Below are 23,911 nucleotides of genomic sequence, written 5' to 3'. Positions count from 1 at the left end.
TAAAGTCCAACTGGGGCTGCCACACCCCCCTCAAATGTGGGGGGCCACAACCTAGGACCCCCATCCTGAAGCTGGGGGGGGAGGGGGGGGCTATTGCTTGAGTTCAACCTGGTTCTGGAGCAGGGCTGGGGCCAGCAGGGAGGGGGCACGGGCTGGCTCTTGACCCCTCCCCATCCCCAGCTGGCAGCCAGGGGTGGCCAGTGGGTGGAGGGGGGCCAGCTCCTGTCCCCGTCCCCAGGGAAGGCACAACGTGGTCTGTGCAGGTCGGACGGCTTCAAAGCAACGTAAGAAAAACATCCAGAAAAACATCCTCCAAGGGAGCGCCCAGAACCCCACATCCCACTGCCTCCCGGGCCGGGATGCGGCCCCAGCTGGGGGGGCTGGTTAAGGCATTGGCGGTGATGTCCCTGTCTGGGGGGGCTGGAGCCCCTTCCCCTTAGTTCTTTTCCCGTGTCCACTTGATCATGGTCTCGGGCGAGCGGTAGAGGAAGATGAGCTTGGCGTAGAGCTCCTCCTCCAGCTCCAGCTCACCCGTCTCCCGCACCAGGAAGATGTCCTGGCACAGCTTCAGGATGCGATCCACGCAGGGCAGCTCCTCGAACATGATGGAGTGGGAGATCTCGCTGAAGAAGCCCCGCACGAACTTGCCGATCACCAGCACGATGGACACGTAGAGCCCCATGATCCTGCAAGGGGTGGGGGCACATCCTGGATCCCTGGATCCCAGCAGCGGCTCCCTCTGGATCCCCCCACGCCCTGGCACCCTCCACATACCCGTAGCCAGCCAGGAAGCCCAAGCTGGGGGGGCTGACTTTGTCGTTGAAGATGATCATGGGGAGGATGTTGCCCTCTTGGGGTGGGGTGTCCTTCAGCCTCAGCACCCACCACTCCACAAAGTGCTCACCACGGCCAGAGCCCCTGCGCTCCTGCTTCAGCTGCACCTCCACGTCCAGGTAGCTCTCCAAGTCATCTGGAGAGGGTGACGGCATCAGCACAGCTGCTGTGCTCTTAAGGATGGCTTTTTTTTGTGGGGAGTAACACAGTGGGACTCACGTCCTCACTGTCTGCAGGGGCTGGCAGCACCAGGGCCCAGCACTGGTGTGCTCCCAGTGCTGATGGTTTCAGGCAGGGACACACTGGGACTCGTGTCCTCCCTGTCTTCAGGGAGGTGGAACCCAGTGCTGGTTTTCTCGTGGGGGACACGTTGGGACCTACCTGGCAGCAGCTGCTTGACAGGTTCGGCTTCGAGCCCTGTGGGTGCCCGGATGTATTTGGGGAAGAGCTTGGGCAGTTCCCTGCAAGAAAGTGGAGTGATGGGGCTGGTTAAAGCATCGCAGTGAGCACAGGGGTCCAGTCACCCCCTGAGGGGACACTCACACGGGGCGGTCCCTGGTGCCATCCAGCATCTGGGCCAGCTCCAGGCGCTGGCGCGCGCCGGGCTCCAGGTCGGTGTTGTGTTTGCCGTAGGCGTTCTCCACCGTGCCCCCCTTGCTCAGGTCCCTGCGGGCAGGAGAGGCTCAGTGTGGGCAGGGGGATGTGTGTCAGGGCTGGCTCCTCCCTGGCCGTGCCCCAGGTACCTCTGGAAGCTCCAGGTGAGGTGCAGGGTGACGGCAGAGGAGCCGTTCTTCAGCTCCTCCCACATCTGCTTGCGGCTGGGGGGGCTGATGCCCCACAGCGAGCCCGAGCTGCCCTCGATGCGGGCGGTCACGATGTCCTCCTCGCCATAAAGGGTGATGAACTGCATGGCCAGCTGCCACCAGGGGGGACACGGCTCAGCCATGGCCCTGGGGACTCTGCCAGCCCCTGCCCCGGGCAGCCAGAAGGGATGTTTTGGGGTGGGATTTACCGGCTCGTTCTCGAACTCTTTGGTGAGGTCCTCGTAGTCCTGGGAGGTGAAGGGCTGGATGTATTGCTGCTGGGAGCTCGTGCTGAACAGAGGCTGGGGGGGGACAGGGGGACGTCATCCAGGCAGGGCACCCTGGTGCCCCATCTGGGACCCCCAACACCCACCAACATCCTCACCTCGTACCCCCCCAGCTTGAGGTTGACGGTGACATCGATGGGGTGGTTGATGACGCCCACCACGGAGCGCACCAGGGACATGAAGAGCAGTGGGAACCAGATGATGCCCACGAGGAAGAGGATGATGAGGCCACCCATGCCGTACTTCACCACCTTCTTCTTCTTCTGCCCCTTGGGCTGGGGGTATTTCTGGGGTGGGGGGAGACAGGACATGGGGTAGGGCATGCTCAGGGGGACCCCAACAAACCCCCAAAAGGAGTTTAGCGGGGGACCCTTCCTGGCACAGGGGCTGTACCTTCTCGGTCTCCCGGCTGCACTTGATGATGAAGATGTTGGCGTAGATGTCCTCCACACACATCCAGTTGGAGAGGGACAGCGTGGTGTCCGTCCACACCCAGTCCATGATGGCTCGCAGCTCCACCAGGAAGGGCACGAGGCGGAACCTGGAGGGACACGGGGTGAGGGCGGTGGTACGGCACCCTCACGTGCCTGGGGCTCCCTGTGGCCCCGTGCCCTACCCCTGGAAGAGGAAGAGGTTGAGGTGGTTGTATTTCTTGGTGAGGAAGTTGCCCAGGATGCGGGTGGGGTAGCCACAGCGGATCTGGTAGGCTGACAGTCCAAAGTAGATGCACTTCACAAAGTACCACAGCTGGGCCACCGTGTTGTGGCGGAACAACCTGCGGGAAGGACGTGTCACTCTCCAGCCACCAGCCTGGGCCGCCACGTGGGCTCGGGGACACCGAGGTGCCGCGCAAGGACCCGGCCGTGCCGTGGAATCCTTTGGGACGTACCTTTGGGTGACGGCCGGCAGGATGAAGAACATCCAGACGTGGATGCCGAAGACCAGGATGACCTGGAAGATGAGCTTGCCCAGCACGGTCTTGCGGAGGTAGAGCGCGCGGTCGATGACCATGGTGGTGAACTGGAAGAGCACCATGACCAGGAAAGCCTCCGGCACTTGGTTTTCCGACAGCGAGGAGGTGATGTCAGCGGCCGCCGAGTATTTCTGGGGTGTGGGAGAAGTCAGGATGTGGCCCAGCCTCACCCCGTGGCGGAGGCACGACAGTCAGGGCCCTGTGGGACACCCAGCTCACCCCGAAGGCCCAGAAGCCAAAGATGATGATGATGAAGTCGACCACATCAGCCAGGAACATGTAGGCGTAGACGTCGGTGGCCGCATGGTTCTGCGTGTCCAGGATGTCCTGGAAGAACTTCCACACTGGCTGGTACACGTTCTGTGCCCTGCAGGGACAGGGGACACAGGGGACACAGGGGACAGGTGACTGGGACCGCACCCCACAGCCCCCACCCCAACCAGCACCGCCACGGCTCACATGGTGAGGAAGAAGCCCTTGACTCGCAAGCCGAACGCCTTCAGCTTCCTTTGAGCATGGTTCTCTTCTGATGTTTCCTCCTCCTCTTCCTCTTCCTCCTCCTCCTCCTCCTCACCCCCTTGAAGTGAGGCACAGCGTGGGTGACAGCCAGGGTCCTGCAGGGCCACCCTGGGGGTGCCAGCCTTGTTCCTCACCGTGGCACGAGGGTTGGGAACTGGTGCTCACCTTCCCCTGGAACTGTCTCCGTTGTCTTCCTCCTCCTCCTGAAGCGGAGCTGTGTGGCCCTGGTTCCCTCCTCCTGCTCCATGGACTCACCCTCCGGCCCCAGCTCCGGCTCCGGCCCCGCGACTGCTCCCAGTGCTCCCGGCTGGGCTGGAGCCTCCGGACCTTCCACAGCCACCACCAGTGGTGGGGACACAGCTTCCTCCGGCTTCTCCTCCCCTTCCTTGGTCTCCTGATACTCCTCCGTTGTCCTCTCCTGGTCCCACAGCCCAAAAGACTGCGGAGACACGTGGTCAGGGGTCCTGCTGCCCCCAGCCCCACACACCTCTGTCCCCATGCTGCAGCATCAACTCCTACCAGCACTGGGAAACCACAGCAGAGCCACCCAGCACCCACTGGGTTCTCCCCAGAGCTCCCAGGAGCAGCTGCAGCTCCCCCCAAATGCCCACCCACAGCCCAGGGCTCACCAGCAGCCGGGAACGATGGAAGAAGAGGGCCAGGAGCTGCAGGAGGTCATACTTGATGTAATGGGTGGACTTCTCCAAGCCCACAATGCGAGGTGGGAAGAAGGGCTTGCCCTCGTAGCGCAGCAGCGTGATGTAGCCATTCCAGGGGAAGAACCCAAACTGGAAGAGGTATTTCACCACCACCATCACCTGTGGGGACGCTGGGGTCAGTGGGTGACAGCGGGGGCCAGGTGGCACTGTCCCTTCACTGTCCACCCCCTGCCCACCTCGGTGAAGACAATGGCAGTCATCCAGAAGCGCTTGGTGGGCCGGGGGATGGAAAGCATGGCCCAGAGGAAGATGAGGACGGGCAGGAAGAGGGAGATGATGGAGCCGGTGACCATGTTGTTGAGGATGATGACAAAGTAACAGAAGAGCTCGGAGTGGGCGGTCACACAGCGGTACCCGGCCAGCAGCAGCTTCAGGAACCGGTTGTGGGATTGGTAGAAGCGCTCCGACGCCTCCAGCTCGTAGACGCACAACCTCCTGCGGGATGCAGGGCTGGGGTGAGCCCCCCCTGCCACCCCCAGCCCTCTGTCCCCACGCCCCACTGTCCCCACGTCCACCTGCTCTTGAGGAGCTCACTGGCAGTCCGCCTGCGCTGCGGCGGCGGGGCCAGGAACCGCTGAGCCTCAGCCACGTCCTCCTGGGACCCCAGGTTTGTCACCTGCTCCTGGCTGCCGGAAGAAGGGGTAGCTCTTAGGGGTGACAAGGACAGGGGTGAGTCCCCCTGCCCGCCTGCCCCACCCGTGGCACTGCCAGCAGCCCCCTCGGGGGTATCTATGCACCTGCCTGGAAGTGCCGCTTTGGGAATTGGACAGGTTCGGCTCCTGCGGGACCTCCTCCGGCGGCAGCTCGTACAGCTCATCCGGGAACCGGTGGTTTATCTCCTCTCCCTGTGGCGGGCAGGACGTCAGTGCCACCGTGGGATGCCACCCCCGTGCCCCGCTGTCCCCCCGGGCTCACCCTGGCCAGCCGCTGAGCCATGATGCTCCTCTCGAGGCACAGGATGCGGGACATGTCCGTGTGCTCCTGGGTGCACGTGTCCAGCCACTGGGTCAGCCCGTCCACCAGGGCCTGGCACAGCAGCCACAGGAACCTCAGCGTGTTCAGCGCCCGCTGTAAGGCGTTGCTCCGCTCTGCCGGGGCAGAAAGAGGGGTGGGGTGGTGCCCACTCAGCCCCCCGCAGCGCTGCAGTCCTGCTGCCCACCTACCAGAACTTTCCATGCTCTCTTCCTCCCGGCCTTCAGCCCCCTCGGCAGCCTCCACCTCTCTCCTTGCGCCATCCCCTGCAAGGGTCAGACCCCAGGGAAGGATGAACGTCATTTCTGGGGCTCTGCCATCCACCACCCCATCCACCTTAAAAACCAGGGCGGGCACCAAAGAAGCTGCACAGCTCGTGCCCAACCCCACTGTAGCCACCAGAGTCTCCTCACGCACTGGGAGCGCCCTGCCAGGGCACACGGTGGGCACCAGGCAGGGCTGTGTCCCCTGCTGTCCCCCCCGGCCCTATTTTGGGGTGTCACACCCACCTGCAGAGCTCTGGGTGCTGGGTGGCTGTGGCTGCTCGGACTGCTCCTGCTGCTGCAGCACCGTCCTGGTGTTGGTCACCCAGGCCTGGTAGGCGAGCTGGAGGGGGACAGGGGCCATCAGCACACCCTGGGGACACTGCCAGCCCTCTGGCTGCCCTGCAGAGCCCCACTCACCTGGAAGGCGCTCGGCCTCTCCGGCCGCCGTGGCTCCTCCTGCACCTCCTCCTCCTCCTCGCTGTCCGACTCGAAGAGGAAGTACTCCCCGGAATGCAGCACTGCCGGGGGGGCACAGGGCGTCACAGCACAGCCGGGGTACAGTGTCACAGCCCAGGCTGGCCCTGCTGTCATCTCCCAGGGCTCTGCCTGGCACCGAGGACACCCACGGGGAGCCAACAATTCAACTGCCGCGTCCCTCCAGCACCGTGACTGACATCAGTGACCCCAAACCCAGCCTGGCACCCCCAGTCCAGCACCCCATTAGTACTGGGGAGCAGAGAAGCCATGTTAGTGCCCTGTGGCTGAGCCTGGGGACATGCAGGGTGTCACCAGCAGGGGTTAGCGGTCCCGGCGGGGGGACCTCTCCGAGGGGCTGTGCCCTGTTACGCCCCGTGGCGGGGCTGTACCTGCGGCGTGGTCTGACCATGACCGCCACCACCGCTCCCTGTGCCGGGCCGGGTCTGCTGGGCTGCCGGGCGCTGTGGGACGGCAGGCGGGGCTGAGAACGGCCGTGCCCAGGGCGCCCACCCCGCCTGGGGGGGTTCAGGGTGGGAGGGGGCACCATAGTGCTCCACGGGGCTCCACCAGGATGGATGCTGGCAGCGGGTCACAGCGCCACCCGTGTGTCCAGAGAGGGGTTGGGGACACTTGAGAGACCCCCGGGCTCTCACCTGATCTGGCCCCTTCCTGCCCCGGGTCGGTGCTGCCGGGCAGAAGCTCCTGGTGGTACTTCTGCTGCTTGGCTCGGATCCGCTCCATCCTGGAGGCAGAGGATGCTGCAGAGCCTGCTCCCCGTATACAGGGGTGCCCCAAGCTGCAGGGACGGGGGTCCCAGCGTCCCCCCAAACCCACTCACTGCCGCTTCAGCTGGTCCAGCGACTTCTTCTCGGCTAGCCGGTGCGAGCGCAGGCTCTTCAGGATGCTGGCCTTGAACAGCGCCACACCCCTGGGGGACAGGGACAGGGGAGGGTCAGGGGGACCCCCAGCTCCAAAGGGACCCTCCAGGGGCCCAAATCCCACCTGGAAGCCTGCAGGGCAGAGGCTTGGAGGTTCCACATGACGTGCAAGTAGTAGGAGCTGAGGAAGATGCGGCGCTGGAGCAGGAGGAAGAAGAAGCAGATGCTGTCCCAGATGATGCCGGCCTCCTCCACGGGCAGCGTGCAGTCACGGTCCTTGGGCATCGCCTTGGCTGGCAGGCAGAGGTGCAGGCAGGTCAGGCAGCAGCCCAAAACTGCAGCCCCAAGCCCCCCAGATCACCCCCAGAGCAGCAACTCACGGTTGTAGTAGCCCTTGACGGTGCAGACGAGGCTGAAGAGCTGGATCACCCAGCAGAAGTTGCTCTGCATCTGCTGCACGAAGACGCAGGACAGGAGCTGCGGGCAGAGAGGGCACACACGGCCTCGTCACCGCCCCAGGGGACGCCCAGGGCGGCCGGAGGAGAAGCACGTGGATCGCAGCGCACCGACAGCATGTTTTTGGAGACGATGACGGTGATGTTGTAGAGGATGAGGCAGTCCCAGAGCACGAGGCGGGCGCGGGCCGGCTTGCGCAGCATGGCGGTGCCCGAGAGCAGCAGGTAGAAGCAGGCCAGCACGTAGCCCAGGCCGAACAGGCTGATGCGGTTGGCGCCGGTGATGAAAACCACCACGAGGACGACCCAGAAGAGGTAGTGGAACACCACCACCTTCACCATGTCCAGGTAGGACCTGCGGATGGGACGGTCAGAGCAGGGGCCTTGTCCCTTCCCAGCATGGTCAGTCCCCCCACCAGCCCTATCATGGGGGACAAAGGGCTTTGTCCCGGTTTATGGCACTGAGGGTGCAGCACCATCACACCAGGGGTGTCCTGGACCACCTCATCTCCTTCCAGAAGAGCCTCAGGGTGTTCCTGCTCCAGCCATCAGGGGGGTCATGTCCAAAGGGGCTCCAATCCCATTCTAGAGGATCCCAGCCCAGCAGGTCCCACTGCCTGAAGGTCCCATCCTATCCATACCTCAAGGGTCCCATCCTATCCATACCCCAGGGGATTCGCCATCCAAGGGTGGGATCTCATCTTCCCCCCACCCCAAAAGGTTCCATCCCAGGGCCCACCTTGTCCACACCCCAAAGTCTGACATCCCAAGGTTGGAATTCCAAGGGTGGGATTCCATCCTGTCCATCCCCCCAGGGACCCCATCCCAGAGGAGAGAGATTCACTGCCCACAGGGGATCCCATTCCCGTGGCCCCGGGTCGGGGTGCTGTGCCAGGGGCACCCACTTGCAGTAGATGAAGTTTGGGGTGGGGTTGTAGTGGTCCTGCTCCCGGTCCAGCCGGTCTGAGTTGTCCCCGGCCGCCTGCAGCCACGGCTCGGAGCGCTCGGCCTCAAAGACGCGCCACTGCTGGGCCGCGCAGAGCAGCAGCATGAAGTCATCTGAGGGAACACGGCTCAGCCCGGGCCACAGCGCTCCCCAAAATCCTGGTACCCCCCAAACCCTTCCCCAAGGCCTTGGGGCACCCCAGGCCACTCCTGCCCAGGGTGGGGAGCTCATTAATTCCCTCCAGGCCTTTGCCAGGTCCCACCACCTCCTCTTTAACCAAGTGTGCCTCTCTCCAGGCCCTTCCTTTTCCCAAAAGAGGGTGAGAAATAAATCAAGTTCCCCCACAAAGGAGTGGGGTTTGCCACGACTCCTTCTCCAACGGGGTGAGTATGATTTAAGCTCTGCCTCCAATGGAGTGGGGCTCTTAAAGCTCCTCCACCCCTCCTTCTCCCTCCTGGAGGCAGGATGGGACCTGGGGAGGGACAGGGGCTGGAACAGGGTGACAGAGCACCCTGTGGCACAGAGGTGCCAGGGGCTGGAACAGGGGGGCCAGGGGGCTGTGTCACCCCATGAGCAGGGGACAGAGCACCACACGGGCAGGGGGCTACTCACTGATGAGGTTGGTGGATTTGGGAGCCTGGAAGAAGTCGGGCAGGTAGAGCCACTTGATGAGTGCCGAGTTGAGGGGAATGGTGTCGCTCCAGCGCCACGGATAGTCTGGGGGGGCAGGGGGCACAGTCAGTGCCAGGCCCCTCCTCCAGCCCCTTCCCTGGGCAGGCAAACGGTGCCCCACAGGAAAGCGGGGTGCCCCCCGTGCCCCTTACCCATGCAGAGGGCGGGCGGCATGCCCAGGCACAGCAGGTACTGGTAGAGGAAGAAGATGACGAGGAAGAGGCAGTACTTGGGCCAGAGGCGGGCGATGGCCGCGCGCCGCCGCCGCGTCAGCATCGCCACGAGCCAGCAGCCGTGCAGGATCACCAGGAAGTTCATCCGCTGCCCGATCACGTTCACCATCATCAGGAAGCAGATCTGGGAGAGCAGGGGGGTGCAGGGCTCAGCACCGGGGTGCTGCGAGCGCTGGGACCTCCCCCCACATACACACACACAACGCTCCCACCTCCAAGCCGAACTTGTAGTAGAAGTAGTTGATGAAGTATTTGGCGCAGCTGACGAGGCCGAGGTCGAGGTGTTGGCGGGAGATGTCCTCGAAGATGGTCTCGGTGACGGGGGCCACCAGCTGGTGCTGCTTGCGGTGGTACTGCTGGCGCCGGTACACCACGGACTCGAACACCAGCAGCAGCAGCACCTGCACGTGGTTCTGGGGCAACAGGGCACGCTCAGCACCTCAGGGCGAAGCCAAGAACCCCCCACGCGGTCCTCATAAAGAGCATCTCCCCAGGCTCTCCAGAGAGACCTTCGCGCTCAGGACCGCGCCGTGAAGCCAAGAATCCCCCCCAGGTGGTCCCCACAGCACCCCCGTGCCCACCCTGACGTAGGGCCAGTTGGGGAAGCCCTTCCGGATGCCGAACCAGTTGGCAGGGTCCACGGGGCCGCGGTACAGCGTGGAGTTGGCCAGCTCCTCTGGGGTCAGGTTGGTGCCGTTGGGTAGGGGCTGAGAAGGGGAGCACCAGGAGAGGGTCAGTGCCCCCAGACCCCCGCTCCAGGCAGGGAGCCCCCCAAGAACCGGCCCCGCTGGGCACACCTGGGTGCAGTTGCTGTAGTACTCGTGGGGCTCCACGACCTCGAGCTGGTAGAGCATCTTGCAGACGATGATGATGCAGGTCCAGATGGTGGAGAGGCACGAGGCCATGTGGCGGAAGCGGCAGTAGGGCATGGCCAAGGCCCACAGCAGCACCAGCAAGAAGTTCATCAGCGAGACCTGGGGCAGAGGCCGTGTCAGCACCTCGGGGGGGTCCAGCTGAGCCCCAAAACCTTGCAGCCCCAGGGGTACCTCCTCCAGGGCCACCCAGACCGTGTAGAGAGCCACCATCTTGACGACGTGGAGCTCCAGCAGGCGCCTCACGAAGACCTCCCCGCGCGTCACCGTGTCCGAGAAGGTCCGGCCCAGCACCACCAGGCGCTCCAGCACCAGCCCCCATTTGTTGGGCCCTGGGGGACACGGACCCTCATGGACACCCCCGCAGCCTCCTTGGCTCTGAGAACACCCCAACCCATCCCCTGTGTCCTCCCTTGCTCAGAAAACACCCCAATCCATTCCCACAGCCCCCCACACCTGGAGAACACAATCCATCCCTGCAACCTCCAGCCTCCTCCTGGCTCAGAGGGCATCCCAACCCATCCCTGTATCCTTCCAGGCTTGGAGAAGACCCCACTAAATCCCTGCACTACGCTGGTCCCACCCCGGTTTTCAGGATATCCCACTCCATCCCCATGCCCTCCCAGACTTGAAGGACACCCCAATCCATACCTGAAATATCCCAAAAATCCATACCTGAAATATCCCAAAAATCCATACCAATCACACCATGAAAGTCTCTTCCAGGCTTGGAGGATGCCCCAATCCATCTCCATACCCTCCCACACTTGGATATCACCCCAAATCCATCTCCCTACCCTCCCAGGTCCCTCCTGGCTTGGAGGACACCCCATCCCAGCCCGGCTTCCATCCCAGCCCCGTACCCAGGGACTCGGTGTCGGAGTCTCCGGAGCGAGCGGTCTCGGCAGCGGCCGCGTCCCGCAGCAGGCGGCTCCCGTGCAGCTCCTCAGACCTGATGGAAGGGGGGCTCAGAGCAGGGACAGCGGGCTCGGGGTGCAGGGGGCTCACCCAGCACCGGCTCCTACCTGGGGATGTGGCAGGGGGCCGGGGAGGGGGCACGGACGTGCGCCAGGTCGGTGATGAGCATGAAGGGCTCGTGGAAGTAGTGGAGCTGGAGGATGCAGGCCAGCAGGAAGAAACCCGTGATGAGGATGTTGGAGAAGAGCTTGGAGACGCTGAACTTGTGTAGGCCCAGGTCGCTCAGCCTGGATGGGGAGAGGAGGGTCAGCACAGGCTTTCATCCATCCCACCCCAAACAGGCACCGAGCCCCTGCACCAGGGGCTCAACCCCAACCTGCTCCGTGCCTCGGTTTCCCCACGGCCCTTGGCCATGCCCTGATGCCACCACAGGGCTGGTGCCAGCAGGGACCCCACAGTGGGAAGGGGACACTCACTGGTCATCAGTGAGGCCCGTCAGGTTCCTCCAGTACATGGGGAAGTCCTCGAACTGGTAGGTGTAGGTGGCGATGAGCACCAGCATGGTGTAGGCCACCACCAGCCACCAAAAACCCTTGAGCACCTTGCGCCACAGGCTGTAGTACACCTGCGGGGACAGGGACATCAGCAGGGCCGCCCTGGGGATGGCACAGGTCCCCAGGGGTCCCCAGCCCCTCTACCTGGAACAGGATGAGGCAGAGGAGGAAGAGGAGCATGTAGACTATCTTGTAGACGACGAGGCGGCCGGTAAAGGTCACCACGATGAACTTGACAGCGCAGACGCAGATCCAGAACTTGGCAAAGAAGTTCTTCACCACCTCCCCCAGCTTCTGCAGCACATCCCGCATCTGGCTGGTGTCTGTGGGGCACGAAGGGGCTGCAGGAGCCGGGCACTGGCTCTGGGGTGCCCCTCCACAGCTGTGGGGCGCTCAGCGTGCTGACACCGGGAGCCCTCACCTGTGTCCGTGACAGACACCTCCAGGAGCGGCGTGGCCGGGGACCTCCTCGTTAGCACCTTCTCCATAACGAAGCGCCGCAGCAGCATCCAGAAGGTGAGAGTGAACAGGAGCTGTGGGACAGGCGGTGAGCGGGGACAGCCGGGCGCCGGCGGGGACAGGGGTGGGACAACGCCACACTCACCTTGGAGCCCAGGGCCATGCAGGGGTACCTGGGGTGCGCCAGCCCCAGCAGCTGCAGCTGCATGAAGCTGATGCGGGTGGGCAGCTCGGGGGACAGCTCCATGGCCCAGACGTACTGCAGGCTGCACAGGGTGATGGCGTAGAGCACCAGGAAGGGCGAGCAGAGCATGGCGAAGTGCCGGCGGCTCCGCACTATCCAGATCAGGCACGCCCACAGCAGCAGCACGAAGGTCAGCCAGCTGTGGTAGGAGATGCTCCACACCTGTGGGCAGGGAGGATGGTTGGGGGTGCCCCCTCCACATCTGGGTCCCCTCCCCGCACAGCCATGGCCTCTGCCAGCTCTTTACCATCATGGCAATGAGGGCGGACACGTAGCTCTGCTTCATCAGGACGTGGCCCAGGGTGTGCAGGGGCAGCCACGCCGCAGGACGCCTCCTGCCTGGCGTGGGGAGAGAGAGCGTGAGAGGCAGGGTTTGGGGAGGGGGAGCACCAGGCACCCCCAGGCTGCAGGCAGGGTTTGGGGAGGGGGAGCACCAGGCACCCCCAGGCTGCAGGCAGGGTTTGGGGAGGGGCTGGGGTCAGGCTTACATGTGCTCAAGATGTGGGTGGTGCAGTTGTCAGTGCTGGAGCTCGGCTTCCCGGTGTGAGGGAACAGCATGGGCTGAGGGCACAGAGGGGTCAGAGCCCACCCTGGCACCCCCAATCCCACAGCCATTCCCTCCACAGCCTCCCAAACCCACCTTGGTGTCCTCAGCCACGTGGCCAGTGTCCTTGGGCCAACTCTCCAGCTCCACCAGGTCCCTCGGGTACGGGCGCGCCGGTGCCACGGTTCTCTGCCAGGGCCAGGAGCCAGCTCAGGGCCCCCAGTGCCACCACTAGACAGCAGCACTGTGTCCCTGCCCCCTGCCAAGGCACCCCACACTGTGGGGCAGTCCCAGCCAGGCACACATTGTCACCGCTGTCACCATCGGCCAGCGCTCACCTTGGCATAGCGGCAGCGCAGCTTCACCAGGGTGGCCACGGTGTAGTAGAGCAGGAGCAGGACGCCGGGGTTGGCGTAGACAGGCCAGGGGTGGCTGTTGTTGAGGTCCAGAATGTTGGGCTGGGAGCAGTTGTAGTAAAGGATGATGTCCTTGAAGCCAAACAGCCTGTGGGGGACAGAGAGGGTGACATTAACCCCCCCCCCCCAGCCAGGAGCCAGGGTCCCATCCCTGTGCCGGCACCAGAGGGATGCTCTGGCTGCCCTCAGGGGGAGCCTGGGCACAGCTCCCTGCCCAGGGACTCACCGTGCCCAGAGCGTGGGGGGTGGGAAGAGCCCCTGGACGAAGGGGGTCTGGTAGGCATAGAGGCACAGCAGGTGGCAGGCGCTGTAGATGCCGATGACCACGCAGAGGACATTGAAGGACTGGTGGCCACCGGGGAGGTGACAGGCCCACCACGTGCACAGCCCCATGAAGAGCAGGAAGTAGACGCTGGAGGAGGCGGAGGGCAGGATGATCCCTGGGGAGCAGCGCCCCACGGGCGGTCAGTGCATGGCTCCCTGGACTGAGAACATCCTGCTGCACCCAGCACTCCTCCTCAGAGCAAGCCTCCCTTCCCCATGGACCGAGTCTTCCTCCCCAGAGCAAGCCTCCCTTCCCCATGGACCGAGTCTTCCTCCTCAGAGCAAGCCTCCCTTCCCCTCAGATTGAGTTTTCCACCTTGGACCAAGCATCTCCTTCCTCTTGGTCCAAGCTTTCCCTCTTGGACTCTAAATCCCTCCTCAGAGCACACATCACTCCTGCTTGGAATGAGCATCCTTGGGCTGAGTGTCCCCTCCCCCTGCAGACCAAGCATCTCTTCCTCCACAGATCAAGCATTTGACCCTTGGAGCGGGCAGCTCTCCCCTGGATTGAGATTTCTCCCTTGGATTGAACATTTTCTCCCCTTAGACCAAGCACCTCTTCTCCTTGCACTGTTTTCCCCTCTGGATGAAGCATCCCTCCCTCTACTCTCTGAGCTTTCCCCCTTGGATGGAAAATCCTCCCCTCACGGACCAGGCACGCTTTCCCTCAGACTGAGCATGGCAAGCACCCTGGACCGAGCGTCCCCACTCTGGGCCAGCAGCGTGCCCCCCCGTGCCCCCCGTGCCGTGCCCACCTGCCAAGGCCAGCAGCAGGATGGCCAGCCCCTTGCCAGCCTCCCAGAGCAGCCAGTGAGCCTTGTCCCGCAGCCGGCTCCTCAGCCTGCTGTCCCTGAGGGCCGCGTGCCGGTGCCGCCCCACATCCTTCTCTTCCCTCTGCCAGGGAAAAGCACGGCGCTGTGAGCTCCACGGGCAGCTCCTGGCCGTGCCTCAGTTTCCCCACTGCGGGGAGGGCAGGGGTGGCCGGCCAGGTGGGCACGGTGCCCGGCACCTGGCCGTGTTTATCTCGTCGGCCGCCTGGAGAGCTCCTCCAAAGGGCGGCTGTTTTTCTTGGCTCTGGGACCCGGGTTCCCAGCACTGAGCTTTTTTCCAGGCTGCCTCCCGCGCCGGGCGTGCTCTGGTTACAGCCCGGCACGGCCGGAGCCCAGCGGTGCCACTGGGGCGTGAGTGCCACCAGCACGGCGTCCCTGTCACCTGCCGGCACTGCCAGGTGGGGCACAGCACCCAGCCCTGCAGCAGCGAGCTCCAGCTGGGGCCAGCACCCCAGAACTGCCCACCCCGCTGTCCCGGCTGTTTGCCACCATCCCTGTGGCAATGCCACAGCAGGCAGGGCACTCCTCCACGGCTGAGCCACCCTAAGCCGTGTGACAATGACCAAGCCCTCCGAACTGCCCCAAACTGAGTCCCCCTGACTGGGGATGTCCCCGTGCCAAGCCCCAGGCTGTGCCCAGGGAAGGGACAGGGACCAGCCACAGACAGGGATGTCCCCATGGCAGCGGGGGTGGCTCTCACCCCCTCAGAGGACTCCAGGAGCTCGGGATTCCGTCTGGAGGCGGCAGGGCCGAGGCGGCAGCACAGGCACAAGGACAGGGACGAGACCAGCAGGATGCCAACGTCGGGTGCCACGAGCCGCACCGAGTTGGGAATGTCACGCCAGTCCAGCCTGGGGGGGAGAGCGGGGCAGGGGAGGGCTCAGGGGTGACCCCACAGCCGCTGGCAGCCCACAGCCCCACAGCTCAGGGGGCCCTTACCTGGTGACCCCAATGTGGCGAGCAAGGACCTCCCAGGAGCTGCCTGTGGGAAGGAGGGGGGCACTGAGTGGGGCAGACCCCACATCTGAGCACCCCCCACCACGGGGAGAACATTCCCCATCCATGGGAGCGCAGGGTGGGCACGGCACAGGACGTCCCCAGGGCTGGCACGTGGCTGGGACCCTGCAGAGCCTCAGCAGCCCCCCAGCACGGGCAGGATGGGTCCCACACGTCAGCAGCTTGGGGGTGCAGCCCCAGGGCAGCACAGGGAGCTGTGGGTGGGTGGGTGAGGGTGGGCACGGGCACCCCCTACTCACAGCTGGGCCCCAGCAGCTGGTCCAGGACGGGCAGCGTGTACAGGCATATCTGGAAAACCAGGTGGGCGAGGAGGAAGAGGATGCTGGTCCCCAGCAGAGCTTTGAGGATGCGGCTGGTGTGACCTGTGAGACACGGACAAAGCTGTCACCCACCACCCAGGGACACCAGGAACCCCAGCAGGGACCCCGCACCCTCAGGAAGAGCTGGGAAGGACTGCACAGTGCCCAGAGATCCCAGGGCTCTGCCCCAGGGTCGGGATCCCACCAGGATCACCCAGCACAGCCCGAGGGCATCCCGAGAGCCACAGCCCAGGACCTCCCTCCTGGTCCCTGCAGCACGCAGCTGGCACTTCCCTGGCACTGCCAGGACCACAGCAGGGTGCACTCAGCATCCCCATCCCTGCTGGAACATCCCGTGGGAGGGCTCCCCCCACTCCAAACCCTGTCAGCCCTTCCACCAGCTGCAGCCTTGCCCCCATCCCACCCGGCTCTCCGGGCCCCGTGCCCGTTTTCCTGGCCAGGGGGTGGGGTGGGCAGCGAGCCCACCACAGCTGCGAGCTGGCCTGGGGGCGGCCCCGGGCCAACAGCTTTCCCTCCGCTTGTTTTTTCCTGTAAATCCACGCAAAGGCTCTCGGCAGTGCCGGGATCTGGGGCCGTGCGAGCCCATGAAATATTCAGAGGGTAAAGCTTTTAGCTGTGGCCATGCCAGGCACTGGGGGTGGGGTCAGAGCCGGGCACAGGGGGGCTACGGCCACCTGCCCCCGAGCGGGTGACCCTGCGGCCACCGCGACGCCCCGGGCAGGGTGGAGGCTGTGCCCACCCCTCGTGGTGTGCCCACACAGCCCAGCCCTGAGGTTTTGGCTAATAAGGCTCCAAAGTGGCCGTTCTGGAGCAGGAGGGCTATTAATAACCCCGCTGGGCTATAATTAACAGAGAGAGGCTCCACACGGAGCCACGCTGCCCAGCCGGGGTGAAACCGCAGCCAAGGTGCCCGCGGGAGGAGGTGGCAGCTCCCCACCTGTGCCAGCCCTGCACCCCCAGGTGAGCCCCTTACCTGCGGTGTGGCGTGGGGAGGGTCCCGGGAACCAGGGCAGGAGCAGCAGGAAGAGCAGGTACACCAGGGAGAGGACGTTGTAGCGGAAAAGGCAGGCTGGGGACAGAGGGACGGGGTTAGGTGACAGGGAGGTGGCACAGGGAGGGCTCACAGCTGCATCCCTGTACCCTGGGCATCCCCAAAAGAGAGGCACCCCCAAATGCCAGGTGGTACTGGGATCCTGGGGTGATGCCAGGTACGACAAGGGAGTCAAGCCCCAAAAATGTGCCATAGGAAAGAGGTCCCCAGGCAGGACCTCAGGCTGTGCCACTCCTGGTGACCCACATGGGTGACAAGGAGAAAGGGGGACACCAGAGGTCCCAGACACATGGTGTGACAGGGGAATAAAAGCCATGAGATAAATCTGCTGCATTTCCACATCATTCCCACAAAACCAGGCTGAGATTGCAGGGACCCCCACAGCCAGGCTGGGACCCCCACCTGTGACCCCTCCACGGCTGGCACAGCACCTGTCCCCAGCCCTGCTCTGGGTGTGACACCGGCTCAGCACCTTCCCTCTCACTTATTTTTAGATCTAAATTACAGCTTGTTTGGAGGCACAAAACTACCGGAGGAGCCGGACTGAGCCAGCGCCCCGCGGAGCTGTGACCGACAGGGACAGGGATGGGGACAGGGATGGGGACAGGGACATGGCAGGGCAGCTGCCACCCCAGTCACCAGTCACTGACAGTGACAGACACCTGCAGATGCACCGGCAGGAGCTGGGAGCACACACAGGGCAGCCCCGGGGCCGAGGGGATGGGCAGCAGCACCGAGACACCCCCGGATCCCGGGGCTGTGTCACCGTGCCCCGCTCCAGCAGCCCCGGGACACCCCTGCCACCCCCCCAGCAATGGGGGACCCCTCTGGGCCAGCCCGGGGAGGGGACAGCCACAGGGAACTGCTGCGGGTGACCCTGGAGCGGCTCCCCTTGGCACCCCAGGTGGGAAGGGGGTGGCACGGGGGGCTCAGAGCGCAGCCCTGACCCCGCGGCACTGGAGGGGGGTGAGGGGAGCCTGGCTGGGCGCCAGGGACGTGCTCAGCACCGCAGCCCGGCACGGCCCTTCCTGTGTTTACGAGGTTTCAATGGGACAACACATCCTGGGGTGAGGGACAGCGGCGGGGGGGACACGGCACAACCCCGGGGACAGCGGGGCAGCCTCGGGGGGCGGAGGGAGAGCCCAGGCACGCCCCGGGACACGTCCCAAGCTGGGGATAAAGGCAGCTCCAGCCCCTCGGCGGGGTCCCCACGTGTCCCCGAGGCTGCGAAGCACAGCCCGGTCCCGAGCAGGGCTGGGAGGGCACCGGCACCGCCACCAGCCGCCACCTCCCCGCGGTGACCCCGGGACGCGTCACCTCCCGCAGCCGCTGCCGAGGGCTCCTGGCTGTTTCGGCAAACCATGACCTCATGGAGCAAATATTCCAGCCGAGAGGAGCCTTCCCGGCACGGGGGCGAGACGCTGCTGCGGCTTCCGTGGGAGCCGGGCAGGGCCCCCTGGCCACTGGCACCGGTGCCCGGCCACCCCAGTGCCCACCTCGGGGTGACCCAGCCCTGGCACCGGTGCCCGGCCACCCCAGTGCCCACCCTGGGGTGACCCAGCCTCACCGTGAGCCCCCGGGCGCTGGTGGCATCGAGGGCACACGGTGGCACGGCTGGGAGGGCACATGGGAACACGGCTGGCACTGCGGGGGGACCCACACGCTGACCCCATTATTTGGTGCCAGCGGCACCCCCGGGACCCTCCTGTCGGCGGCTGCACCCCTCAGGCATCACCAGGAAAGCTCCCAGCAGTGCTCCACGCTGGAAAAGGAGGGGCAGAAGGTGGTGCCAGCCCGGTTTGGGAGCACCCTGGGAGCCCGGCCTGGCACCCACCCGGCTGCAGCGGGGCGTGCCGTGCCCTGCTGCGTGGGTGCTCCGTCCTGCAGTCGGAGGGAACCGGTTCCCCGCCGCGCTGACAGCGGGGAAAGTGCAGGCAACAGGGAGAAAAACCAGTCTGGCGTGTGGGGAGAGCAAACTCTCCCTCCGAGCAGCCAGCGCCTTCTCCACGGGCACGGCACCCCCGGGTGTCCCTCTCTGAGCGCTCCCCCTGTCCCCCCTAAATCGGGTTTGGCACCCCAATTCCTGCTTGCCCAGCCCCGTGACCCCGGGAGCAGCTCCCACGCTCCCGGCACCGGCAGCATGTGGAGCATTAAGGACATTAACGAGCCGGGAGGAGGATAAATTACAGCACTGGGGAGCTGGGCGGGATGTGCCGGGGTTCCTCCGTGCCAGCCTTAATTGAATTTCCCCGTGGGAGGGGATTGGGGTCACTGGGCACCGCTGGCAAAGAGGGGGCAGCCAGGAGGGGTTCCCAGGGCACCGGGCCGGGAAGAGCGCCTCTGGGAGAGGGTTGGGGTCTGGCACAGCCCCCTCCCTCCAAACCAGGCTCCATTCCACAGCCAGCCAGCTTCCAGGATGGATCCACGGCCAAGTGCAGGGGGAAAGGGGGCTCCCCAGACCCCCCGAGCTGGGGGAGCCCCCCACAGCAGCCCTGCACCGTCTGCTCTGCATCCCCAGCGCGCTTGGCACCGGCACAGCCGCTGCTCTGCGGGGACCTGCGGCCGCTCAGGATTAATTAGCAGAGCTCTTTAATTCCCTGCCCTGCTCGCTCACACGGGCCCGTTACCTGCTCTCTGCCAAGCTCCTCCCAACTCACCAGCCCCAGCTGGGGACCCCAGGGACCCCGACAGGGTCCCCAAGGTGTCACTTTGCTCCCAGGACTCGGCTTTGCACCTGCTGGCTGCAAACCAGAGGCAGGGTGAGGAACCCAAAGGCCTCGTCCCAAAATCCCATCAGCGTGGCTCTCTCTATCCCAAATCCCATCAGTCCCAAAGCGACGAGCCCTTGGCCATCGGCACATTCCCAGCCCCTCTTTCCAGGAAAGAGCAGCCCCACCGGCTCACCCACCATATCCTGTTTTTGTGGAAAGTTCATGGCGGTCCCGCCAGCTCCCGACCCCGCTCCCGGGAATGCCGCAGGAGATGCCCCAGGAGCGCTCTGGGCCGGGCGCCTGGCAAATCCCAGCATCGGCCAGGAGCTCCTGCCATGGCTCAGGGAATGCAGCAGCTCGGGGGACAAGTGTCAGGGGCCACCCCCGTTCCCTGGCACACGCCAGGATGGCACAGGGCTCCCAGAGCCGCAGGCTCAGCTCCGGGACATACCAGGACGCACATTCCCAGATCCACCAACATTCCCAGCGGGGCCGTGACCGCGGCTGCCATATGGCAGCGCCCAAACCCTGCTGTCCTCACCCCAAGGGGACCCGCTGCACCCTGGGGAGCCCCCCACGCTGCCCCCCACGTCCCTGGGGCTATGGGGCTCAGTCCTGGGCACCCTGGCCCTGCACCTCCATCCCATCTTATCCTCCCATCCCTCCCATCCCCCGTGCCCGGGAGGAAGCTGCAGTTATTGCTCCTGGACACAGCGGTGGCTTTGCTTTTTCTTTTTTTCTAATTTAGTTTCTTTTTTTTTCCCCTCCTCTGTTTTATTTCCCTTGGTTTTATAAAAAGCACCTGACCGCAGGAGGCAGCTGCTGCAGCCCACGCTGGCACCCAGCTGAGCTCCAGCCCTGCGGCACCCGCGACCCCCAGGGACCCCCCCAGCACCCCGGCCGGGCAGGGGGGGGGCTGTGTCCCCACACCAGGGGTTTGGGGGGCACCGCAGCCTCAGGGAGGGGGTGCCACCCTCACCCATCATTTCCAGGGAGCCACGGACCAGCGTGGCCACGACTGGCACTGGGGATCCCCCCTCGCGTGGGATTGTGCCCCCCAGAGCGGCTCCAGCAGCCCAGAATCCCCGCAGGAAGGATGGAGCCGAGTGGGGACACAGCCCGTGGCACGGCTGGGACACCCCAGATGTGTGCCAGCCGTGGGAAGCGGGGGCTGCCCCGAGCCCTGCGCCTCCACTCGCCCCGGGCTGGCCGGGAGCCGCGAGCAAACATCCTCCGGACGTTTGGGGAGAGCCAAAGTGCCAGGGAAGGAAGGGCCACAGGCGGGTCGTGCTCGGGGGCAAATCCTCCCCAACCCAGGTGCAACGGGACGAGCCACAAATCCCACACCCCCCCCCCCCGTGCCTCAGTTTCCCCAGGGTGCTCCCGCGAGACCCCTGGGCACTGCTGAGTCACCCCAATCCGCCGGAGCAGGACCGAGTCCCCGCCCAAGCGGGGCCCCAAATTTAAACAAGCCACCTCCAAACTCAGCGGGGGAGGGAGGGGGGGACAGCAAGGCCACCAATGTCCCCAGCCGGGAGGGACCGGGGGTGCCCAGCATGTCCCGTGCCGGAGCGGGGTGAAGAGCCAAGCAAGGCTGGCAGGATTTGGGGCCAAATCGACGTTGTTTGGAGCAGGAGGGCCCCGCGGGAGGCAGCGCCCGGAGGCCACGTGTCGCCCCGGGCACCCATGGGATGCACCCGGCAGCTCCCGCGCCCCGGCCCGGCCGCTGCACCCCCGGCCCGGGAGCGCAGCCCCTTCTCGTGGGCTGGGTTATAATTAACCTCCTCACATCCTGCGCGATCATCTGAGTCACTGCCCCAGCAAACCGAAGGAAAAGCAGTTTCTTTTTTTTTTTTTTTTTTCAAGAGTCACCCACTTCCTCCGCCAGCGAGGCTTTGCCCGGTGCCAGCACCCCGAAACCAAACCCTGTTCCCCAAAACACAGCTGGGAACGGGGCTGCTCGGCTGGGTGCGCCTCCCTCGGCCGGGCGCATGTCCCTGTCCCTCCAGTGACAGTATCCCGAAAGTCATTGTAGGGCCACCCCAAAAGCCACGAGAGAGCTCGGGCCCCCCCCAGCCCGGTGTCGGTGGCCAACAGACCCAGCCCGTGCCCGGCACAAGGAGCCCCTTCAACAATCCTGTTTATAAAGAGCTTTTTCCTTTGCGTCTACGCAAACGCAGCGTCCCCGAAGAGGCTCCGGAGCAGCCGGGCTTCAAAGAGCCGATTCTTGTCCTGCGCGTCCCGGGACACGGGGATTTTCCAGGCCGGTGGCCAGCCGGTTGCCTCGGTGGGTGGCACATCTGCCATCAAAGGCCGACAGTGCTGGGAGTGGGCCGGTGGCAGCTCGGGGACCGCACAGGGGCTGGGGTGGGCACTCTGCTTGCCGGGATCCAGCGGGTGCCAGCTGCCCCCCGGGCATCGCCCACCCCGGCCTGGGCAACCTCCGCAGCCCGCACCTTGCGACCGCGGCACGGCGAGCGCGGCGACACGGCTGTGCCCCAACTGGGTCACCTGCACCCCAAACAGCCCCCGGGGGACAGCGGGGACACGCACCCTCCCGCCCCGGAGAAAATCGCGGCGTTACCCGCGAGTGGGCTCGGTCACGGCTGGGCCCGGCGGGATTGAGGGTGATCCCCGCGGGGGGACCGCAGCTCCGCCCGTCCCGGCACCGGCACCCGCCCGGAGCCAGCCGCGGTTCCCGGCCGCAGGGACCCGCTCGCCCCCGTCTCACGGCGCTCCCCTCGCTCCACGTGCTGGGGCAGCCCCCGCGACAGCCCCGCGGTGTCCCCAGAGCCACCCTCTCCACGGGCGGGGGACGCAGCCGGGTCACCCCTGGGGAACCTCCGCACTCACCGGCGAGCAGGGCGAGCGGCAGCAGCAGCCAGTAGAGCCCGGCGCAGAACCCCCGCCGGTTCATCCCGCCCGGAACGAACCTCGAGGGGCGGGGGGGGCCCGGCCCGAGCCGCTCCGAGCCGTTCCGCCCCGCCGGGGCTGGGCAGGCCCCGGTGCCGATGCCGCTGCCCGGTCCCGCGGCGCTCCGAGGCGCTGCCCCCGCCCCGCGCCCGCCGCTTTATAAAGCGGCACCGCCCGCCCCCCACCCGCGGGGCCGGCGCGGCCCCAGCGCCGCCCGCCGGCACCGCACCCTCCGCTCCCGCGGCTGCCACGAGCTGTCCGGGCTCAGCACGGGCTGCCCGCAGCCCCCGGGTTCCGCTTTTTGCCCTGGGACGAGAAAAAAGTCGACTAAAAAAAATAAAAAAGGAAAGAAAGACAAGCAGATGTGTTTCATGTTTATTTCGTCCGGAAGTGAAATAAAATCAAATAACGAAGTGGGAGCTCATTTTTGCCAAGTGTTTGTTGTTGAGGTCAGGGCTGAGAGCTGCTGCATGGAGTGGGGAGCTCGGGAGTGCTCCCCCGGGAGATGCTGTGTAGCCCTGGAGCTGGGTGCCGTGGCCCTGGCACTGGGGAATCATCCCGTGCTCCTGGAGCTGCTGGATCCACAGTCCCACGCTCCCAGAGCTCGGTGCCCACCGCAGAGCCAGATGCAGACCCACAGTCCCATGGAACTGGGAGCCCAGATGTGGGGTCACATCTGGAGCTGGGCTGTGCAAATCCCGGTGGGAAGGTGGCAGGCACAGCTGGTGGCACGGGCAGTGTGGCTGGTGACACCTGGCAGTGCTGGTAACCTCCAGCTTCTAACAGGAACCATCGGCCTATGAAATTCTCCACATTCCTTGGCTTCCCGGTGCTTGTTTTCCTAACACGGTTAATAAACTGGCATCCAGCTGGCACACTGCCGGACTGCTCCCCACTCTCTTCTGGGCACCCTCCAGAATTCCAGGGCCTCTTCTCCCCACCCCAGCTATCCAGGCACCCCCACCCACACCGTAACTCCCAAACCAGGCCTGATGGCTCCCAAATGTGAGTATCCGTGGGCTTGGCAGGCACAGCCCCTCCTGGGAGCATCCTTATCACGGGGACTCAGCTGCATCCACCCCCACCGCTGGACTCCTGTAAATTAAACACTCGTCATCACAAAGATGTGAAGTTCAGCATTAACACCGTGTCCATGAGATGTGGATATGGGAATTACCCCTTCCAACACCCCATTTTCCCCCCGGCCAGCAGGGATCCAGGAAAGGCACCAGCCTCTCGCTCCCAAGGCAGCCCCGAGCGCCGCAGCCAGGCAGGGAATGGAGGCTGTGGAAGCAAATGGGCACCGGGAATGGCACCCCAGAGCCCTGCCCTGCGCGGCTGGATCCGGCCCCGCCGCACTTTGCCGGCCTCGCTCAGGTTTTACGAGGGATGCGGGAGATCCGCGAGGTTCCGTAAAGTGCAGCGGGCACGCCTGAGTGCCGGCCCCGGCAGTGATGGGTCAGAGGCCTCTCCCAGCTCCGGGCACTGCCAGCAGCACAAGGCCGGGAATGGGGCCGGGAACTGCGGGGAGGGGGATGCTGCAGGTGCCTCCACAGCCCCTCGTTCCCATGGACGGACCCTGGAGGGTCTCCATGCCACCACGGAGCTGTCGGTAGAAGCCAGTCAGGGCTTGGCACTGGGAAGAGCAGATGAGGGGGTGACCACCAGCCCCATTCCAGATGGAAATTCCCTGCTTGTGCCCCA

The 23,911-nt window shown here is 65.2% G+C and overlaps 1 protein-coding gene across 3 annotated transcripts; it reads right to left on the bottom strand.

Moving 5' to 3' along the window:
• Positions 1 to 100: 100 nt before the first annotated feature.
• Positions 101 to 22,285, bottom strand: PIEZO1 (piezo type mechanosensitive ion channel component 1 (Er blood group)). Of its 3 annotated transcripts, none has more exons than XM_088062112.1 (51): positions 22,148 to 22,285; positions 16,506 to 16,601; positions 15,452 to 15,574; positions 15,135 to 15,177; positions 14,896 to 15,046; positions 14,121 to 14,259; positions 13,268 to 13,481; positions 12,964 to 13,129; positions 12,722 to 12,814; positions 12,570 to 12,642; positions 12,329 to 12,420; positions 11,983 to 12,243; positions 11,800 to 11,911; positions 11,523 to 11,719; positions 11,301 to 11,449; positions 10,932 to 11,111; positions 10,770 to 10,858; positions 10,081 to 10,238; positions 9,832 to 10,008; positions 9,616 to 9,741; positions 9,247 to 9,447; positions 8,954 to 9,158; positions 8,742 to 8,846; positions 8,089 to 8,242; positions 7,295 to 7,538; positions 7,109 to 7,205; positions 6,853 to 7,021; positions 6,689 to 6,778; positions 6,504 to 6,592; positions 6,240 to 6,311; positions 5,791 to 5,891; positions 5,617 to 5,713; positions 5,299 to 5,373; positions 5,051 to 5,223; positions 4,873 to 4,980; positions 4,651 to 4,757; positions 4,312 to 4,570; positions 4,046 to 4,234; positions 3,582 to 3,855; positions 3,357 to 3,474; positions 3,117 to 3,264; positions 2,814 to 3,028; positions 2,541 to 2,699; positions 2,318 to 2,465; positions 2,023 to 2,211; positions 1,847 to 1,939; positions 1,578 to 1,750; positions 1,378 to 1,500; positions 1,216 to 1,295; positions 775 to 970; positions 101 to 686 (listed from the first exon to the last, which is right to left on the bottom strand). In XM_088062112.1, exons 1-51 carry the CDS (start codon positions 22,209 to 22,211, stop codon positions 437 to 439), a joined length of 7,404 nt encoding a protein of 2,467 aa, XP_087918238.1. In that variant the 5' UTR covers positions 22,212 to 22,285; the 3' UTR covers positions 101 to 436. The 3 variants fall into 3 exon arrangements, with proteins under 3 accessions (XP_087918238.1, XP_087918239.1, XP_087918240.1); XM_088062113.1 differs by having other exon boundaries at positions 11,523 to 11,701; XM_088062114.1 differs by lacking the exon at positions 6,240 to 6,311.
• Positions 22,286 to 23,911: the final 1,626 nt, after the last annotated feature.

Source organism: Pseudopodoces humilis, chromosome 14, assembly GCF_049639895.1.
Source record: "Pseudopodoces humilis isolate 2021_Gansu_Grassland_sample_001 chromosome 14, ASM4963989v1, whole genome shotgun sequence".
Taxonomy (NCBI): Eukaryota; Metazoa; Chordata; class Aves; order Passeriformes; family Paridae; genus Pseudopodoces; species Pseudopodoces humilis.
This window is presented reverse-complemented; position numbering and strand designations above follow the sequence as displayed.